Source organism: Tarenaya hassleriana, unplaced genomic scaffold (genome assembly GCF_000463585.1).
Source record: "Tarenaya hassleriana unplaced genomic scaffold, ASM46358v1 Cleome25, whole genome shotgun sequence".
Taxonomy (NCBI): domain Eukaryota; kingdom Viridiplantae; phylum Streptophyta; class Magnoliopsida; order Brassicales; family Cleomaceae; genus Tarenaya; species Tarenaya hassleriana.
Genome location: NW_010965775.1, coordinates 2058392 through 2078682, shown reverse-complemented (window position 1 = coordinate 2078682; position 20291 = coordinate 2058392). Strand labels below are relative to the sequence as shown.

Sequence of the window (20291 nt, the reverse complement as noted above, 5' to 3'; positions counted from 1 at the left end):
CCGAAACTAGGTGTTGACTGATTCCGAACATTATAATTATTTGACATGAAGGGAAAAAAAGACAGTTCAATTTCGTACCTTAAAGCCGGTTTTCGGGTACAGTTCTTTTGCCATACTTAGCCTCTCTTGAGCCACCAAATCATTGCGTCCTGTAACCATCTCAGGATCGGTCATGTATCGTTTTACCTTGACCATCCAATCCTAAACCGACCGGTTTCGATGTTTTCGTACTAAACCGACCGGTTTTCGACCTGTTTTTTTCTGGGTTGGAAGTTTTCGACTTGAATTAAGCAAGAAACACATTTCACGTTTCAAACATGGAAAACCGGTTTAAGCCCTGATCGATGAAGTAAACCGTTCCATAACACAGTTCTTCAACATACTTACCCTTTCTTGACCCACCATCTCTAGACCAGCCCCGTGTTTCATCCAAACCTAAACCGGCCGGTTTCTGCATGTAAGTAACAATCTGGAACAAGAATACGAGTCAAAACGCATAGAACCCGTCAACAAAAGTTGCAGATTCCTAGAAATAAGCTGCGGAAAATAAAATACTAAGAACAGTTTTAATCATTCATTCCCTTTTTTTTTTGTTTTTGTTCTCTTTGTTCTTTTCTTGAGCCGTGAAATCCAAAGAGAGAAAGAAAAAGTGTGCACTTACAACAGTGGCTGCATGTCTGATTGGCAAATCGGGTCATCGATCGTCCCTTTGCTTTTTTGGTTTGTGAGGGTTCCTATCGTGAAGGCTCCCCATTGAGTGAGTGGCAAACAAGGAAAGGCCCGATTACGAATATAATAAACCATAATTACAACAGATATCCAAACACTAACCCACAATTACTTGATATAATAATGGCTTTCTCAGACATGTAGGCGCGGTGACTCACGTACTCTACTCACCCAATCCTAACCCCATGTTTTTTGGCATTTCTAAAAAGAGCTTGATCTCGACGTCCATGAAAGATTATAGTTCCTCCTGCCTGTTTTGCCTTGAATAAAACAAAAGAGAAAATGGTCTCTCAGATTGGTCTTCACAAAAAAAAAAAAAACCCTAGATACTGTGGTTTTTCTTTGTGTGTCAGCATGCAGAATGGCTGGCATTTGCGTTGCATGCAATAATTTATCATGTATATGCCCTTTGGGTTCGAGCTCGTACTTCTAGGAGTTGAGGATGGATTCCATATTTGTTAAAAGGAAAAAAGAATAATTGTAGTTACAGGCAGATCGAAAAGGCTCTTTTTAGTGCATAAATTAGGAAACCCTTCCCAAAACAAGAATGAAAGTGTAGCCCACAAAGGAGACCCTGAACAATCAACCCTACAACACCTTTTCTTCATTAAAAAAAAAAAAAAAAAAAAAAAAAAAAAAAGAAACCCTAAGAGCGTCCTTGTTGTTATATATATATATATTTCCTCCAAATCCTGAGCTTATAAAAACCCTATGTGAAAAAAATATCTCCTCTTCATCGTCACAAGAAAGAAAAAAAGAAAATAGCAAAAAAAAAAAAACATGACAGGTACTGGATCATCTTGTGGAGCGTGCAAGTTTCTAAGGAGAAAATGCAGCAACGATTGCGTGTTTGCTCCGTACTTTTCCTACGACCAGGCGTCGGCCCATTTCTCGGCAGTGCACAAAGTGTTTGGAGCAAGCAACGTGTCGAAGCTGCTCTTACACTTGCCCGTTCAGAACAGAAGTGCAGCCGCCATTACCATATCCTTCGAAGCTCTTGCCCGAATGAGAGACCCTGTTTACGGTTGTGTCTCTCATATCTTCGCTCTCCAACAACAGGTCCAATCCTAAATCCATATAACCTCTTATATGTCTGAAACTAGTCTCTTCTGTGCACTCCAGTAAGAACCAGAAAGATTCCATTTACGTTTCCACTGACCTTGGAGGGAATTTGATCTTAGGTTATGAGTCTGCAAGAAGAGATCGAGCTTCTCGGTACCCAGATGGCGAATTTCGGGTATTGTCAAGTCCCAACATACCAAAGTAACAAGACACAGCAGCAACTCATGTCACAGCTTCAACCAGTCACCATGCAAGATCTTCATAACCAAACAGAAGAAGCAATCAACTTCACCAGTTTCGGCGACCAGTTCATGTATGGACAACTTGGTGAGAACTGTCTCCACCATGATCAGTTCTTCATCGCCGATCCTCAGGTCCTGGTGAACCATCATCCATGGCTTCTTAACATGGATTATTACACGACGTTAATGGACGTGGAGAATCCCGCATGGAACTGATTGATAGAGTTTCAACTTCTGCTTCAGACGAGGAGATTGGGAGAAAACTCTCCTTCTTCGTTCCAAACTCAGGAACAAGTTTTGTTGTCCGTCGTCTTTGCCATCTCTTGTTGCTTGTCTTAATTCACGTCATGTGGTTTATTCGACCTTATATATATATATATAAGCAGTGGGTGAAGTCAACTCCATATTGTATAATAAATCTTATAGATTATCACAAGATTGTCTGGAACTGAACTGTAAGAAAAAATTTCAGATTGTTCATGTTGACTGTATGTATGCATGTATGCATGTAATTGTATAAATAAAGATGGTTAATGATGGACCAATTCTTTGTGGTAATCAAATTTTTCTACCACAAAATCGACGACAGATTAGTTTTATGAGTTGATACTGAATTCGCTGTTCATCTCACAAATCGGCAGTCAAAAGTTTTCATTTGCCCTTTTATAATATGCACGACGAAAATGTAGAGGCTATAGATACAGGGAATATATACATACATACACATATACGTAAACAGACAAGAACATGCACAACCACAAGATGTATAAACTCTGCAAGTAGAGTAGATACGATCAAAGGCTCCAAGATTCAGGATTTCAAGTCGCAATTCAGCGTTTTAAACAGTAATCTTGGCATTGCTATGTACACTCATCGATTCCGCATTTCAATGTTTGATCATATCTACTCTGAGTCAGGATTTCTGACAAGAACGATGATGTCAGAGGAACAGAGGAAGCAAGTCTCTGACTAAATAGATAGATGTGTTCCTCTGACAAAACAGAGATCTTCTGTCATAACACAAAGAATCAAACCACAGATTGCAAAAAGGCAAAAGTACAGCACTGCTTTCTTTCTTTTTATTCCCTTTATGATGTTCATGTTCTTCTTCTGTCTCACAGATCTTTTATCAAGATGCTTTTTTTTTCTCTCCATGAGAAGAAGCTTTGAAGAAAAAAGAACAAACCACAACAGAAGCAGCAGAAACTAAAAGATATTTCTAAGTGTTTCCACTTTGAGATCGCAAAACAAAAGGGAAAAAAAAAATCTGAAAACCAAATTTGTTCAGACCAAAACTCAGCACAGATCCTGAATTCCCATTCTTGACTTTGAAAGCTCAAAAACTCTCTCCCGAGTCCTGCGGAGAAAAAAGCAGTCCAAAACCAGCTTCAGTATGGATCAAACATCAACCTCTACTATCTGAAAGTCTCTGGAAAACAGACACAAGAACAAGAACCCGAAACTCACCCTATTGTTGCTGAGAACACCACTCTCTCGCGTTTTGGAACATCTTCAGCCACGGGCTTGGACCGGCCTTGTCAACGTTCCATTGCTTCGGGTACCACGGGAACTGCCACATCAAGAAGCAGCGTTCCGGGTGAGGCATCATTGCAAGATGCCTACCGTCGGGGGAACATATGGCAGCAATTCCCATTGGAGAGCCGTTGAGGTTAAACGGGTAAGCCTCTGTAATATGCCCGTCATCATCACAATACCTCAAAGGAGCAAGATCGGAGTGGAGCATCCTGTCCAAGACTCCCTCATCGGGGAAATAGGCACGTCCCTCTCCGTGAGCTGCCCATACGCCCAAAGTGCTTCCCTCCATGCCTTTCAGCATTATGGCGGGCGAATCCTTTATGGTCACACTTGTGAACCGGCACTCGAACCTGCCTGACTCGTTATGAATGAACCTCGGCTGTGAGGTGTCTCCACCCGAGCCAAGAGACCCCCCAACTTGAGGGCCCGGAACCCATCCCAGCAAAGCCATTAGCTGACACCCGTTGCAGACCCCGAGGCTGAAGGTATTGGGTCTTTTGTAAAACTCCTGAAATTGATCCAGAAGAGGCTGGTTGAAACGTATGGAAGCAGCCCATCCTTTTGCTGAGTCAAGCACATCAGCATAGCTGAATCCTCCGACAAAAACGATTCCTTGAAACTGATCCAAGGTGATAGCTCCACTAAGAAGATCAGACATTGCCACATCCCACGGTTCAAATCCCGCTGCAATGAGCGCTGCTGACATTTCCCTATCCCCGTTGCTACCTTCTTCACGTATTACAGCTACTCTTGGTTTGGCAACTGAAAAAAAGAATGAACAACAACACTTAGTGATCAGTAAATACATAATTCTAACTTTGAAACAACAATAAAATGACAGAACAGATTGGAGAAGTGATCTAACCCTGAGACAGATGTTTCTTGTCTGTCCATGATGGTGTGAAAGTGAGGTTCCATTTGGGTTCATGTCTTGATTTGAGACCTTCTTTCTCCTGCTCTACACATGATGCCAGACGTTGAAACTTCTCCAACTGAAAACTGGTCTCCTCCCACATGTCCCGGAGAACTGATGTCTTCTCGTTTAGATGAGTCAATCCGTCAACCTTAATCTCTATCGAAGGTGAGTCACTAACTTGTCCAACAAGCTCACCAGTAACACCGAAACTGTTGAGCTTCTCCAGAACAGTATCCAAGTTGGACTTGCTGATCTCCATCACAAGACCGAGCTCTTCTGCAAATAGAGTCTCGAAGAGGCTGTTTCCTCTAGAAGCTAAGTCGAGGGTGATACCTCTGTTTCCAGCAAAAGCCATTTCCATGGCTGAAACCAGCAGCCCACCATCGCTTACATCATGCCCCGCAGATATCAAATCATCCGAGATGAGAGATTGAATTCCATCGAAGGCATTTTTGAGATACAGAACATCGTCAAGATCAGGGCAGTCATCTCCAATCTGTCCAAAAGCCTGAGCAAGTGCAGACCCACCCAATCTTCGCTTTCCCTTGGCCAAATCCACATGCACCAGAACACCTTCATCTCCTAGTTTCAGATCTGGAGTGACTGTTTTGGTTATGTCTGGACAAGTGACATAGGCACTGATAACGAGATTTCCCGGTGCTTTAACAACCTCACCATCTGCATGAGCAGCCATCGAGAGACTGTCCTTTCCACCATCAATAGCAATCCCGAGCTCAATCATAGCTTCAGCCAGAGCAGTGGCAGCATCATACATTGCCGCTCCTTCCCCTTCAAGCTTGGCAGCATACATCCAGTTACCACTGGCTTTAACATCAGAAAGACTAGTAACCTTTGCCCAGACCAGATTTGTCAAAGCTTCTCCAACAGCTAGCACCAGAACACCTTCATCTCCTAGTTTCAGATCTGGAGTGACTGTTTTGGTTATGTCTGGACAAGTGACATAGGCACTGATAACGAGATTTCCCGGTGCTTTAACAACCTCACCATCTGCATGAGCAGCCATCGAGAGACTGTCCTTTCCACCATCAATAGCAATCCCGAGCTCAATCATAGCTTCAGCCAGAGCAGTGGCAGCATCATACATTGCCGCTCCTTCCCCTTCAAGCTTGGCAGCATACATCCAGTTACCACTGGCTTTAACATCAGAAAGACTAGTAACCTTTGCCCAGACCAGATTTGTCAAAGCTTCTCCAACAGTTATTTTAGCCATGGCTTTTGGATCGAGCATACCTTTTATCGGTTGCTCGCCAATGGCAGTTGCACCTCCAGTCAGGTCAGTATGTGTCTGTGCTATGACCCCAACATCAGCAAGAGTGATCTGCAACGGACCAACAGTTTGCTGCTGAGCAATAAGACCTGTCACACATCTATCCACTTTGGTCGTCAAGAACCGCTTTGAACCAATGGATGGCAATCTCAGAACCCTTTTCAAAGAATCCATCAATGTGATCCCAGGAGCAATATCTAGAGGCTCTCGTGCATGAACAATACGGTTGAATTCAAATGTCTTCTTAGGCATATCACCCAGCACTTTCTCGAGCTCAAGATCAACAGCAGGAGCAGGAAGAGGCAATCCTTCTTTGCGACACTTCTCAACAGCCTTGCTATCAACTAAAGTAACACGACCACCTCCATTGATTGTTCCGATAACAGCCATGGAAAGCCTTTCTCTGTCACAGATAGATTGCAAAAGCTCCCGACTTTCAGCTTTCACCAGAATAGCATCTTGCTCTTGATATTCTGCACCCCATATCTCCAAAATAGACATGGTATGGTCACCCACAACAACTGCCCGAATGTCAATCTCGGCGCCCTTTGGATAAATGATCTCCTTAACAACGTTACAGTTTCCTCCAGCTCCCTGGTCATGAATGCTAACAATCGGATTCTTCTCACCCATCTCGACACAAGCACGGACAACACGGTACAATTTCTGGGACATCTCAGCATCTCCACGCTGTACAGCGTTGAAATCAAGCTCTGCATCGTTCTGACCGCTTACCATACTCGAAGCAGCCCCTCCTCCCATGCCAATGCGGTATGCAGGTCCACCAATCTTTACAACGAGCATCCCAATCTCCGGCTCCTCTTTAGTTATATGATTATGATCAATCTGTCCAATCCCAGCGCTGAACATGATGGGTTTTAACCATTCTCGTCTATCCCCACTAGGAAGTCTCATTCCAAATGTTCTAGTGTAACCCTGAATCATGGGCTCACCAAATTTGTTCCCATAGTCAGATGCACCATTGCTAGCGTCGATAAGTATTTGTAAAGGTGATGCCAAGTTCGAGGGATATTTGAAAGAAGGGTCTTCCCATGGAGCATAAGATCCCTCAATATTGAGGTTCCCAACACAATAACCAGATGTGGATGCAACAACATAAGAACCTCTTCCTGTTGCATGGGTATCCCTAATCCGGCCACCGGCACCTGTCTCTGCGCCAGGATAGGGAGCCACCGCACATGGAAAATTGTGGGTCTCGGCTGTAAACAATATGTCGAGTTCGCGTGCACTCACATCCAATAGACATGCAGAACCGGGCAAAACTGGTCGTAGCTGGTTAACCAGAAAGCCTCTAATAGCACTGGAGTTGTCCTTAAACCCGATAACAGAGTTATTCCGATTTGCCTGCATAGTCAAACACAAAAGTCTAGAGTTGAATTACACATTCAGAAACTGAAAATCCAAAAGTATTACAGCAAGCCATTCACTTTACCTGCCAGGTGCTCTTTACAATCTGCATAAGAGTCTTATCCACAGGTTTTCCATCAATCACGATCTTCCCTGTGAAGAACCAGTGCCGACTATGCTCGCTGTTGGATTGAGCAATATCAAAGAGCTCTACATTTGACGGATCTCTCTTGATATCCTCCCGGAAAAGTTTTGTATAATACTGCAAATCTTGCTCGTCAAAGGCTAAACCCATCTCCTGGTTAATTTCCTCAAGAGCTTTCCTACCCTTCTCCATCACGGGTACAAACTTTACCTCCTCTGGCACCACATTTGTCTCAAAAGACATCAGCTTTTGAGGGTATACACACTCAGTCATTCGATCATGAACCATAGCAGCAAATTCGTTTATCTGATCTTCCGATAATGTGCCCTCGCTGAACAGAAGATACCTCCTTGACCTTTCCAAGCGAGTTACCTCATTCAGCCCGCACGCTCTACAGATAGAAACAGCATTTGTCGACCACGCTGTTGTGAAAGACAGCCTCGGACCCACTTCAACAATTACAGCATTCGGCCTTTCTTGCTTCGTCTTCTCGAGAAAACTGTCGGTACCTGAGATTCCACTTCTATCATCAGTCAAAAGTACCCAAGGATTTCATAACAAGTATAGCATAATGAAGCATGATGATATAGAATTACTATTAAGAAACAGGGAAGATCAAAAGCACCTAAGTTTTCCGGCTCATATGTTTCTTGAAGAAGCCATTGAAGAACCATTAATTTGTCACCCTGAATTTCTGACTCAAGCCCAATATTGAAACACTGTTCAGTTCTCAACCCAACGATCTGGTTCGAGATTTTGGTCTGAACAGCCTTCAAAAGCTCGGAGTTTGCGCTTTCTTGAATCAGGGGAACGCGATAGAAATGGATAACCTCAGCAGCAGGCTTCTCAATCAAGCTCGGTAGCTCATCAGCAGAAGTAATCGAACCACTCGAAACAACAGCTCTAGGCTTAGACTGAGCAGAACACCTCAATGGGACAGCCTTCGCACCAGACAGAGACAGCCGAGAAGATCGGTTTCTAACCGAAGCCCATAGCAATTGGCTTCTCTTCACTGCCGAGTTTCGCTGCAGAAACAGAGTTTGTCTGGAAGAACCCTGCAACAAGAACGCAGGCGAGACCTAATTGCTTAGAAGAACATCGAGGGAAAAAATCCAAAAACTTCGTGGAAGTAGGGATGAAACACGAGTGAATACACAAAAAGGCGACAACTTTCAGATGAATTTTCACTGGGCGAAATGGAAAGGATTAGAGAGAGAAACCTGCAAGAACTCAGCAGCAGTGATGTCCACAGCGGCGGCCATCTCAACAATGTCAAACACAAATCGTCGGCGCAGAACAGAACCCCTGTTTCGTTCGACCGATTAGAATGTTAAGACCAGAGACAGAGCTTGAGGCTCCGACAGCAAAAATAGGGTTCTGGGCACAAAACCCTCTTCTTCTTCTCCCTTTTTTTTTCCAATAATTATTTCCGGCTCTATTTTTCGTTCGTTCTTAAAATTATAAATAAATAAAAAAAAGAGAGTGAAAATGGCAACAAAATATCAATAATCTGATATTCTTTTCCACAGAACTATGATGAGATTTGCTGGGCCAACATCCCTTATACCGACTAAACCGAATTTAATCAAATCCAATAGTATATTCTTCAAATCTAACGATATAATATTTTTCTAAAATTAAAATTAAAAGTCGAATATAAAATGGAAAACGAAATAAAAATGAATTTTGTTTTAAAAAAATCCGAATTCGAATCAAATTGAATAAAAACAAGCAAACGGGTATAAAAACTAAATGATCCCAAAAAATATAACCGATATGCGGATTCTCCACCCTAAATATGATTAACCATCTCTCGGTTTGGATTCGATTCAACCATATGACAGAAAATGAACTCGAGAAAGACATACATTTATACATATACATGTCACATATACATATATATATATATATATATATATATATATAGAGAGAGAGAGAGAGAGGCTTACCGGAAATTGAACAGAGCAAAAAAGGGTTCGGACGACGGGCGACGAGAGATTCGATGGGAACAAAGCGGAAAGCGAACGACTCAGGGAGTGAAGTGCAACAGAATCATGTTCTATCTCACTTTAAAAAACAAAACACAACTCATCTTTTTTTTCATGCTAATCTTCTTCACCTCATATAGAAATTATTATAATTACTTTGTTTTAAATGAAGAAAGAATCTCATACAAATCTTGATAAACTTCTATATAGACACCAAAACTCTTATCTTGATTAATGCATTCCATATGTCACATACTTTTTTTAATATGTTAGCAGATTCTTCGATTAAAATCTATCTCATGCTAATCTTCTTTTCCTCCATTAGAAATTAGAATCTATTTATCCCTCAATTTAAAAGATAATATATATATATATATAATCGGTCTATTCGATAATGAATAAAAATACACCAAGAAACGTAGCTGTAAGAAAAGGAAAACAGGCCATTGGAGCCACTTTTGGCGCCGTCAAAAAAAGCAGCATCGCATCCATAGAGAGGAATAATTTTTTTTTGTAAAAAAAAAAAGTGGATGCTTATTATTTATTTCACACAATCTCCGATTTAGAATCTGTCGACTTCACAGCATGCAACAAGTGGGAAGTTTTCCCACTGACAACGTACGGACATGTTCTTGGTCTTGGTCTTGTTGTTCTTCCTCTCTTTGATCGATCCGAATTCAAGGGCTATATATATATATATATATAAATCCTATGTGAAAAATGTGTGAAATATTCTACAGAGAGATCTTCTCAGAAGATCTGCATTTTCTAACCCGTATCGACATGTCGTGTCCCTTCCTCCCTCCCTCTCCTTCCATCACCTCGCAACATTGCCTTCGTTTCCCCTGTATATACACACATATATGTATGTATGTATGTACGCATTAGTACAATATTATGCGTTGTAATGTAATGTACTCGAGCCATTGATGTCTCTGGAAACAACTGACCTTGTTCCAGTACTCGGGATCCATCTTCATTGAAGAAACCATAATCCTCCTCACTGCGGTCGCATGTGAATACCCGCCCTTCCGACAATCTCCAAATCTCTTATCGGCAATGCTGTACCAAGTCTTTGTCCCGATATCCCGCACTTCCTCCGCCTTGTCCAGGAAATAAGTTACGGGACGCTCGCACGGGTCAGATCTCAAGGGTCGGGTATTAAACGTGAAAGGACCGTTCCCCCAACTCCGCCAAGTCTTGAAAGTCTGCAACGGCGTCCCCAAGTCATTTGCAGACAAAACATAGGTGTAGATCTGTACAGAGTACCCCCAAGCGACAGAAATAGACCATCGTCGCTTATGGTCGTAACAGAAAGTCTGCTGAAGAATCCGAGGTGGATCCAAGGGGTAAGCTTTCATCAATGTCTGCAAAGATCCGATCTGTGTCTGGTTCGGGAACATGGATTCCATGTTTCCAAGGTGGTGAAGCGACACAAGTGGCGCCATTGGATGAGCAGCAAGTAGTCCATATGGGTCTCCTCTTATATCAAGCTGAAAGATTTTAGCACAAAGCAGTACCAACAAGTGAGCATATACATATATATATATATATATATATACAAGTATTTCACATGAGTGTATATATACATGTATATATGCATTGCACGTAAAGATCGTAGAAACTAGTCATGTTTGACACATATGCTGCTGATATTTTGACATGTTCTAGTGTCTGTGAAATGAAACAGAGTGATTTGTGTGTGTGTGTGTGTATATACAGTATGCAGCATACTGACATGTGCCCATATGAAGTATAGTGTACATGAGCATGCAGCATGCATGCATGCTCATGTTTAGAAGAACACAAAAGACAGCTGCTATACATGTCCCTATCCATGATCATCTGAGATAATATTGTTTATAAAACGAGATCAAGACACTTCATGTGATCATACATCATTCATGCACGAACACGTTTAAGATTAAAAAGTTCAATGACAGAGCAAAGAAATATGGCTTTTTTTAAAATAAAAAAAAAACACAAGCGGATTCCTCGCAAGGAAGAGAACAAAGGGACGATTTCGCTCGCCACAAGAGTTACAGCAGATGAGGAGGCGTAATAAATGCCATGTGTCCGAACAAGGACACAAGCTCATGTGCTATCGCATTAAATTAAACAAAACATGCATTCACGGTCAAAGACTTGTATCATGCGCGCAGAAAGCAGACGAATCCAAGATTTTAAAATGCACTTCCAATAGCATCATACCATATTGTTATCCCATATTATTATCCAAAATCCGACATTCTTATCTTTAAACGATTACGCTATGAATGTTTTTTTTTATAATCTAAAAGTTAAAACCCGTGTGAATGTCCCTCCCGAATGAAGACTCGAACACAGGTTTGAGAAAGAGTTTTGTTCTCTTCCTTACCGGTTGAGCCACCTAATCTTGGGTACGCTATGAATGTTCATGATTGCTGAAACCATATAAATCTGTTAAGATTTTTCTTAACCTAGGCCCATGTTGCCAACTTGCCACCACTGGTCACCAATGGTTACTAAATTCATAAACTTTCGCGTTGCCTTGTTCTAATTTGGTGAAGCATACAGGTGAATTATGAAGGAAAGTGTACTAAACATAGAATTCGTACTATTTAATTATTGTTGGCTAATTAAAGTCTATGGATTGACTACTCATTAGTAAAATAATATTAATTTAATTATCTTTTTAGCACACTACTGGTTAAGTGATTAACACTTGTTTTGAAACCTTCAATTTTTCTTTAAGCATTTTTCGACGGCAAAAGCGTTTGTGCCACCCGTTTCATGGTACACGTGGCAATAACCCACCGAGGCGTCAACATCTACCGTTGAAATATGTCGGAGAAAGATATCAACGGGGCCTCTCAGCCCGCCACGTGTTATGTCAAGCAACCAATAGGAAACAAACGCGTGACGTACCTGGTGGAAGCCGCGTTCCTCGGTGAACGGAACGCCCAACTCGTTAACGCAGGCCGCGATTCTCTGATCGGAGCCGTAGAAGTAGAAGTAACGGTCGAGGCAACCGTCGAGCGCGTCTGTCAAACGCGCCGCGAGCGGTCGGCTAATCGCGAATCCGCCGCCGCCAAACGCCATGTTGTACGCGTGCATCACGTCCTGCTCGACGCTCTCCGAGTTTCCCCCGATGTACCACATCTGTTCGTGGTCGTACCTCGACAGGACCGCTACGAGGTTGTCTGAGAAGAAGACCGTGTCGTCGTCTCCCATCACGAACCACCGCACATCCGGCAGATTCAAGCGGAAACTATCCCAGATTATCCGCGCTATCCGAACCGCAGCTCTCGAGCTCGAGTACCTAAACCGAGTCCATCCAGAGTCTGAGACCCGAACCGGGATCGAGAACCGGTTATCGGTTCCTTTTTTGGGGATACAGATTTATGTAAGGGTTTGTGGAGCCAGACGAAGCCGCGGGTGGAATTCCGCCACCACAGGGATGTGTAATGGCTGCGATCGAGCCACGTGTCTGCCGCCCCGGCTATGCCGAAGAGAACGTGAGAGAGGTTGGTAGCCCCGGCGGATCCGGAGGGAGGGATGACCGCCGGAGATTTTAGCGGCACGGCGGGGAGGCGGAGGCGGAGGCGGTAGGCGGAGTAAGAGGCGGCGGAGGGAGAGAAGGCGGCGTGGAGAAACAGAGAGACGGAGGCGACGAGGCACGTGAGGATCGCGAGGCGCGTGAGGAGGATTACGTACTCGCGCGGCCCCTCCGGTCGGAAGAAGAAATAGGAAAACTTCAGGGCTTCGTGGCGGCAGAAATCTCCGCCGCCGGTATTCGTTTTCATCGTTAAAGCACGTGAAATCACTCCGGCGAACGTTACTTCATCGGCAGAGATTCGCCGCCGGCGATCTGGGTTACGAAATCGTCCCCGTCTCCGACGTTTATGTGGAACCTGGAGAGGCTTCTCCGCAAGATAATTACGAAAATACCCACGGTGGCCGGATTTTTTTTTTTTTCTTTTTTTGGTTTTCTGTGGCGATCAGAGTGGGATACGCATAAATGGAAGAAGGAGAAGAGGTGGAACCAGAAGACATAGAATGACTGAATTACCCTTCAGTCGAATACCATATTTCATGTTTACCCCCAGGAATCTCCCAAATTCGGTCTCATTAAATATATTACTTTTTCTTTTCACCGTTGTCTGATTGTATAACAAAAGGCTATTAGTGTAATGTCATGCTTGCACATTATAACTAAATTAGTATTTCATAAAATCTATATGGTTTATTAAAATTAAAAAAACACGAATTCTTTTTTTTTTGTTACTGCCGGTATTTTTTGAAATTATATATATATAGAAAGTACAAATCTTGTGTGGTATTTTTGCTTTTGTCACCATAAAAATTGTGTTGGCACAATATCTTAATTTGTTAAATATATATGATAAAATAGAATAGCTTGACAGGTGGAAATCGGCGTTCCTTTTGTGTTTTTTAAGATTCGAATTGACGATGTCCTTTAATAAAAACAAATAATTGAATATACCAATAATGAATTAATTATACTTTCATCTAAAACTTGGAAAAACATGTCCGCAAGTTCGCAACTACAGCGTGTGTATATATTTCATAATTCCTTGGATTAAAAGATAGGATATAAGTAAAGTTGTGAAAAACTATTTATTTTAACAATCATTTGTTCTAAAATGTATTAGTTTACATTTGAAAATTCTAAATGGTCCGGTATTAGACAAATAAAAAAAATAACAAAAAAAATCGAAATATAGACATGAAAAATTCTCAAATTTGTGATTATGATTGGGTAATTAATAATATATACGACTCATCCAATATTCCGATTTTGGTGTGCCCATAAATGTCATTTTAGTTAAAAGGAAACATATTATCGCAATTGAATTGACGTAATAAATAAGTTGATAATCGTAATGAGTTGTATGTGGCCGGCTTTATTCGATGGGTTAATTTAATTGGCCCATTGACTGATAATGACGAGCACAAGCGGGAATGATTTCGTGAAAATTCCAAAGTTGACGAACAAAATTCCACTCCCCTTGACTTGAAAAGTCAACCCTTTTTATTAGATAAAAAAAAGTTTGCCAACAAAATATTAACGATATCACTTCTTATGTATATATCTATATATATTAATACATTCTTAGGACATTGGAAATTTTGGACCAAGCAAGTTTGTGTAATTAATTAGCTATATTTTATTTTGCTTTGCTTATTTTTAGGGTCATTTTTTCAAACTTATAAAAAAAAATATGTCATTCCGTTTTATATCTATTTAGTTCATAAAATAGAAAAAAAAAATTACAAATTAGAATTGAAAAATATGTTAATAAAATAAAGACAAAAAAACGTAAAATTTTAAAGAATAATAAAATTGGTATTTTCTAATTAATGACACTTCTCTATATTACTCTACAATTACATGATTATTACAAATATTACAGTGTGATTGGTGAATAATTTTATAAAGGAAAAATTCGAAAACGATATCTTATCCATTCGAAATTAGTAAACAAAAATAATTCTGTTATGCAATCAATATATCTCTTTACTTAATAACATATCGATCAAAATTTTATCAAAGAACCTTTGTTATTAAGATTCAAGATATACGTGGAACCAAGTACAAACTCGTACTAGAACTGTTGAAAATATTTATAGTAAATAATTTTGGGTTTTCTACAAATATTTGGAAGTATAGGGGTTGTTTGTAAAAGATGGAATAATTTTGGGGTTCCTTTAGAAAGTTTCCGTTTGATAAAATCAGCGTTGGTTACATTGCATGTAACTTCATAGATGCATATGGACAACATGCACACGAACACGCTAGACACGTATACACACACGGTAACGGAATTTTTCCAGTTGTTTTCTTCAATGATCTGTTATATTTGACTTGTACATGTACTAAAATTAGTTTAAATTTATTCATATTAATTAATAACAATTAGAATCAATTTTATTAGTGTAATCCGATTAAACTAAATTTGATATTTTTTTTTACATCATATTATTATTAATAATCCATGATAAAAAAAAAAATAGGTCCATTTTATCTATATATATTGTAATTTTTGAAATTTTAAGCCTTAAATGCGTTTACCAGATCCATCCTTATTGGGCCTCATATGATTTAATGGGCTTTAAATTTATATCTGAAAGCCTATTACTATATCTATAACTATGTCCAATATTTGTGCCTCTAATGTAATATCATGTTCTCCAAAATGCCCCTGCATCTTATAGGATCTCTTTTTATAATCAATTATCGTGTATATATATATTTTTTGAAACGATGGAGGGTTTTAATTCATATTATATTTAACAGCAAAAAAATGACATCCTTCTTTTTTTCTTTGATTAAAATTCTCATATCATGATCAAATATATTTATAGAATAAGAATGACACGATCATATAAAAATATATATATTTTCATAGAAAGAGAAAATGAAAAGCAACCGGAGTCACCAAAAATAGACATCGGTTAGTAACTATTGAGAATTATTTTGTGACACAAAATTCGAAACATAAATATATCATAGATAACGTTGGTGTCTAAACAATTTAGTCGGTGTTTAAAAAGTATTAAAATTTTATTCGCCGAATTTTTTTATATTTTTATAATACATATAGGTTTAGAAATATAATTAACTTGATTTCAAAGAAAAGTCCTAAGGTCGTAACAAAGTGTATAATTAATTCAGAATTTCATAATAAATTCACGGCATTTATATATATAATGGGGAAAATCAGGACTCTTTGTACTTAAGTCACTTTGATATTGGACAATCTTATGTTTTATTTTTCTCTCGTACGGTGTCTTCATTATAGCATGGAGACAACCTTAGGTAGAATCTCTCAATACGACATATATCCAATTAATTAAAATCATGATATAATATATCCAATTAATCACATGCAAAGCATATTTAATGTCTAAAAACTTTATCAATATACACTAAAATTCAACACCAAAATCATTTGATGTATTGTAATCATCAATGCCCACAGCTGCATAATAATTGTAAAAAATACGTTAGGCTAACATAAATATTACGGAAATTGCTCGAGATTTTGTCATATTATTAAGGAATAAATAATATACAATATAGAAAACATCATAAACTCCAACAACTTGTAATTATATGTATAGGGGCAGTCTAACCAAGCTTGTAGACTAGTGGAAAATGTAGATACATTGATATATATATATATATATATATATGGATCTTCGCATTAATTTATCTACGTACCATAGTATAATCATCAAAGCTCACCAACTAATTATCACGTAAACATGCATCTATATAGATAATAGATATGTGTATATACATGTATATATATTCATGTGTATAGGAAGGCTAATAAGTGGAATCTCGAAACAACATGCCAAGAACTATAGTAGAATAAGACTTCCTCTCAAGGCATGTGTGTATATAACCGTGTATATATATGCACACATTCTCTTACACATGTATGCATGTACTCTCTCTCTCTCTCTCTCTCTCTCTCTCTCTCTCTCTCTCTCTCTCTCTCTCTCTCCTTTCTCATGGTTTCTCAACTATCTTCCGAGCATTCAATGCTTTAACCGTGTATACACACACATTCTCTTACACATATATATGTATGTATTGGTTTATGTGTTTATATATGTCTACGTGCGTGTAAAGCTACATGCCCCCCGAAAAAAAAACCTTTGTTTTTCTCCTTCTCCTCTATTGAAAGAAACATCCTCTATATACTAACTCGTGAATCTAAGACGATTGAGCGGAAAAAAAAAATCTTGGACGTTTGGTGTCTATATACACGTGTGGGATATGGAGAAAGGTCAGTGCTTAATGTCAGTGAAGAAACCGATGCCGAGGTTGTCTGAAACGGCGGTTTTCCGGTCACTTGGGGCGGGTTCAAGGGAGGAGAGAGCGTTTGCGTTTGCAGCCGCGGAGGATTACAGCGGTTGCGTTTGGCCACCGAGGACTTACAGGTGCAGCTTCTGCGGGAGAGAGTTCAGGTCAGCTCAAGCCCTAGGCGGCCACATGAACGTCCACCGCCGCGACCGAGCTCGTCTCAAACACAACCAAGAAGCAGATGATCAACAAGATCATCATCATCATCGCATTCTTGAGGCCAACCCGAATCGTCCAGAAGATTCAAGAAAGCTCGATGCGGCGAAAAGGGAAAACAGCATCGCCGTTCACGTGGCAGATTATGCGAAGAATCGAGAGAACCTGGAGGTTCTGACAGATTTGTCAGTGGGTCCAACAGGATCTTCATGCAAGAGGGCCAAAACGGATCATCATCATCATCATGACGTTTCATCAAGATTGCCATTGATGTTGGAGTTGGTTCTTGGAGTTTTCGAACCCACAAAAACGAGCTCCAAGAACAATACCATCAACAAAAATCATCATCATCACGAGGAATTGGATCTTGAGCTGAGATTGGGAGCTCATGACCCGCAGAAAGTGAATTGATAATCATCATACCAATGATATGATTGGGAGGAGGAAAAAAAAAATGTTTCGAGTTTATTAGACCTTTTATTATTATTATTATATAAAATTAGGGCTATGTTCATTTAATTTCATGAAAGAGAAATGAGAGCAAAAGTAGTTCTTTCTGTAGTTTTGGCTTTATATGTATCCCTCGGAAAGTCAAATTTATAACATCTGCTCGTTCTTTACTTTGACATCTGGAAAATGCCATACAATCATCATCGAATTAAAAGGAGAATAAATTTTCAATTATTTATTTAAATAATTTAAGTTTGGTCGTAGGCAAATGAGTTACTCCGATGCAAATGTGAGCAATTTTCGTTTTTATTAATTAGAGAACAAAAATAAATAAAATCACTATCGGCGTATTTATGACCAAAGTGCAAAGACAAGGGAAGAAGCTACGTGTAAATGCACTGTTCTGTTCTGTTTTGCATGAGTGGAAGTCGAAGAGGTCACAACTGCATAGATATGTGTGTGTATGTATATCATCGCATGTATCATATATATAGCTTACATATATACACATGTACACACGTGTGGATACATATATATATATATATATACACAAGGCTGTGGGACTATGAAGAGGGGGAAATCTAATTGAAGGAACTGACAGTGGGTCATTTCAAGCTCCGCAGTAACCAGACATAAGCATGTCAACGATTTGCAAAACTGTTACTTGAAATGACTATTTTTAATTATTTTGTATTCGTTTTTAATTTTTATTAAATTTCCGGTGGTTTAACTTGAATTCTCCAAAGAAAAAAAGTATAAAATTTTATCAATGAAAACGGAAGTAATAAGATGATAAACATAAAATATACTGTACAAATATTTTTATAGACAAATATATAAGCAATGAGATATATTTATATTCAATGGAGACAAGTGTAACTGTGGGTTTCAATATGGATTCATCCGTATCTGTATGCATGATGTAACCAAGGTTTAAAAATATTATATATCATATACATTGAACCGAAAATGGAAAAAATAAATAAAATAAAAACAGAGGAGAATTATACAAAGAATAAAAAAAATCATAATCAAGCTGAACCAAAACTATGAAAGAACAGAGAATTTAAATGTCTGCAATAATTTTTTTTAAAAAAAGAACAGAATAAAAAAATAAAAAGGAAAAAGAAACAGAGGAATTTATGTCATATAACACATAACCACCAACAAGAACTTCATTTCTTCCACATTTGGGGACTGTTGCTTCAGAATATTCAATGTACTTCTTCTCAACTCCATCTCTCTCTTCTTCCTTTGGTTTCTTTCATGTGCTTCTCCTTCATAATGATATACGGTGATAACCGTATATCATTTAACATCTTAATTTAAATAAACTGTATATGATTTAAATTGTTTTACCATTTATATCAATTTCAATTAACAAATGAATAAAAAAAAATCTTAATTTTCCTAAACATGATCTATCTAAAAAAAATAACTTAAGATAGAAAACGCTAGTTTATACAAACCAATCGATCACAAAGAAAGTAAAGTGAAAAAGATTTTGCCATCTCTAGTTCCAATAACTCAAAAATTGCATGAGATGCAGAGAAGGAGGGGTTTGATGTCTGCATCATAACAATAGGGCATGGGAGAGGAAAATGAGGTGTGGAGCATAGGGAGGCAAAGGGGTGACTTGTTTAGTGTAAAGGAAAATAAAAGAGAGAGAGAGAGAGAGAGAGAGAGAGAGAGAGAGTTATAAAGAGGGCACATGCTCAATAGAGGGACAAATAAATTTTGCAGTTTCGGTGATTGCCCATGAGAATTTACAATCCACTCTGCACTTTCCTCTATGTGATTTTCTATTTATGGATTTCTTTCCATATTTGATATTCTTGTGGTGGGTTGGTAGTTGATGTTAGATCCTCTTAGCTACAAAGACTTTTTGCTACAACCTTAAATCCTTTGTGGGTTCATTTTATTTTATTTTTGTAAGATTTTGGTCTTTGTATTGAAAATATATGGTTCAACCTATGTAGGATCCAATGTGACAATACAAGTTAACATCTTATATCTATCTATCTATCTATCTATGTACCGTATGATTCATATGCAAAATAACCATCTTGTCAATTTCATTCCTATGTATCTTAAAATCCAAATTTATCAAATATACAAGTAAACATCTATCGTGACGATTTTGAAATAGATAAAGAATGCTTTATATATGTCGCATTGAAACAAAATTATTGTTTTCGATGATCAAAATTCCTTCCGTGATATTACCTCGAGTTTGTGAACTCATTTAAGTTTAGATTTTTTTTTTAAAATAAAAATATTAAAAAAAAAACCCCAAAATGCTCCCTTTATAGAAATAAAATGTACTAAACTGAGGGTAAGCTATTAATGGGCTTTATAGCCCAATTGATGGGCTGAGGCCCAATACAATCTCTCTCCGCTTTTTTGCCGAACCGTTCACCACACATCTATTCAACAGTAACAACACTCTGAGAGAGAGAGAGAGAGAGAGAGAGAGAATGGCGACTGATAAAACCAAGGATTCGCGATGGTCCCTCGCCGGAAAAACCGCTC

At 39.0% G+C, this 20291-nt stretch overlaps 4 protein-coding genes across 4 annotated transcripts; 2 read left to right on the top strand and 2 right to left on the bottom strand.

Moving 5' to 3' along the window:
- Positions 1 to 1509: 1509 nt before the first annotated feature.
- On the top strand, positions 1510 to 2439 carry LOC104816584 (LOB domain-containing protein 33). Its single transcript, XM_010545473.1, has 2 exons — positions 1510 to 1788; positions 1911 to 2439. The coding sequence occupies exons 1-2, from the start codon at positions 1510 to 1512 to the stop codon at positions 2247 to 2249; spliced, it is 618 nt and encodes a 205-aa protein (XP_010543775.1). The 3' UTR covers positions 2250 to 2439.
- Positions 2440 to 3059: 620 nt separating this feature from the next.
- On the bottom strand, positions 3060 to 8716 carry LOC104816583 (probable phosphoribosylformylglycinamidine synthase, chloroplastic/mitochondrial). Its single transcript, XM_010545472.2, has 7 exons — positions 8507 to 8716; positions 7912 to 8341; positions 7227 to 7795; positions 5389 to 7138; positions 4435 to 5058; positions 3501 to 4331; positions 3060 to 3390 (listed from the first exon to the last, which is right to left on the bottom strand). Exons 1-6 carry the CDS (start codon positions 8546 to 8548, stop codon positions 3502 to 3504), a joined length of 4245 nt encoding a protein of 1414 aa, XP_010543774.1. The 5' UTR covers positions 8549 to 8716; the 3' UTR covers positions 3060 to 3390; position 3501.
- A 981-nt stretch (positions 8717 to 9697) lies between these two features.
- On the bottom strand, positions 9698 to 13402 carry LOC104816582. Its single transcript, XM_010545470.2, is given in 4 exon segments — positions 9698 to 10119; positions 10225 to 10767; positions 12182 to 12661; positions 12664 to 13402. Coding segments are annotated over 4 exon segments (1530 nt in total). The 5' UTR covers positions 13060 to 13402; the 3' UTR covers positions 9698 to 10008.
- A 3664-nt stretch (positions 13403 to 17066) lies between these two features.
- LOC104816692 (probable transcriptional regulator RABBIT EARS) lies at positions 17067 to 17720 on the top strand. Its single transcript, XM_010545621.1, has one exon. It carries the CDS (start codon positions 17067 to 17069, stop codon positions 17718 to 17720), a length of 654 nt encoding a protein of 217 aa, XP_010543923.1.
- The last annotated feature ends 2571 nt before the right edge of the window (positions 17721 to 20291 follow it).

Excerpts from the sequence above, each read along its gene's own strand:
- LOC104816583 (XM_010545472.2), bottom strand. The coding sequence starts at position 8,548 with ATGGCCGCCGCTGTGGACATCACTGCTGCTGAGTTCTTGCAG. Across the intron at positions 8,342-8,506 it reads CTGCTGCTGAGTTCTTGCAG|GGTTCTTCCAGACAAACTCT; the intron begins GTTTCTCTCTCT and ends TTCTTGTTGCAG. Across the intron at positions 5,059-5,388 it reads TCTGAAACTAGGAGATGAAG|GTGTTCTGGTGCATGTGGAT; the intron begins GTGTTCTGGTGC and ends TAGGAGATGAAG.
- LOC104816584 (XM_010545473.1), top strand. The coding sequence starts at position 1,510 with ATGACAGGTACTGGATCATCTTGTGGAGCGTGCAAGTTTCTAAGGAGA. Across the intron at positions 1,789-1,910 it reads TCTTCGCTCTCCAACAACAG|GTTATGAGTCTGCAAGAAGA; the intron begins GTCCAATCCTAA and ends ATTTGATCTTAG.
- LOC104816692 (XM_010545621.1), top strand. The coding sequence starts at position 17,067 with ATGGAGAAAGGTCAGTGCTTAATGTCAGTGAAGAAACCGATGCCGAGG.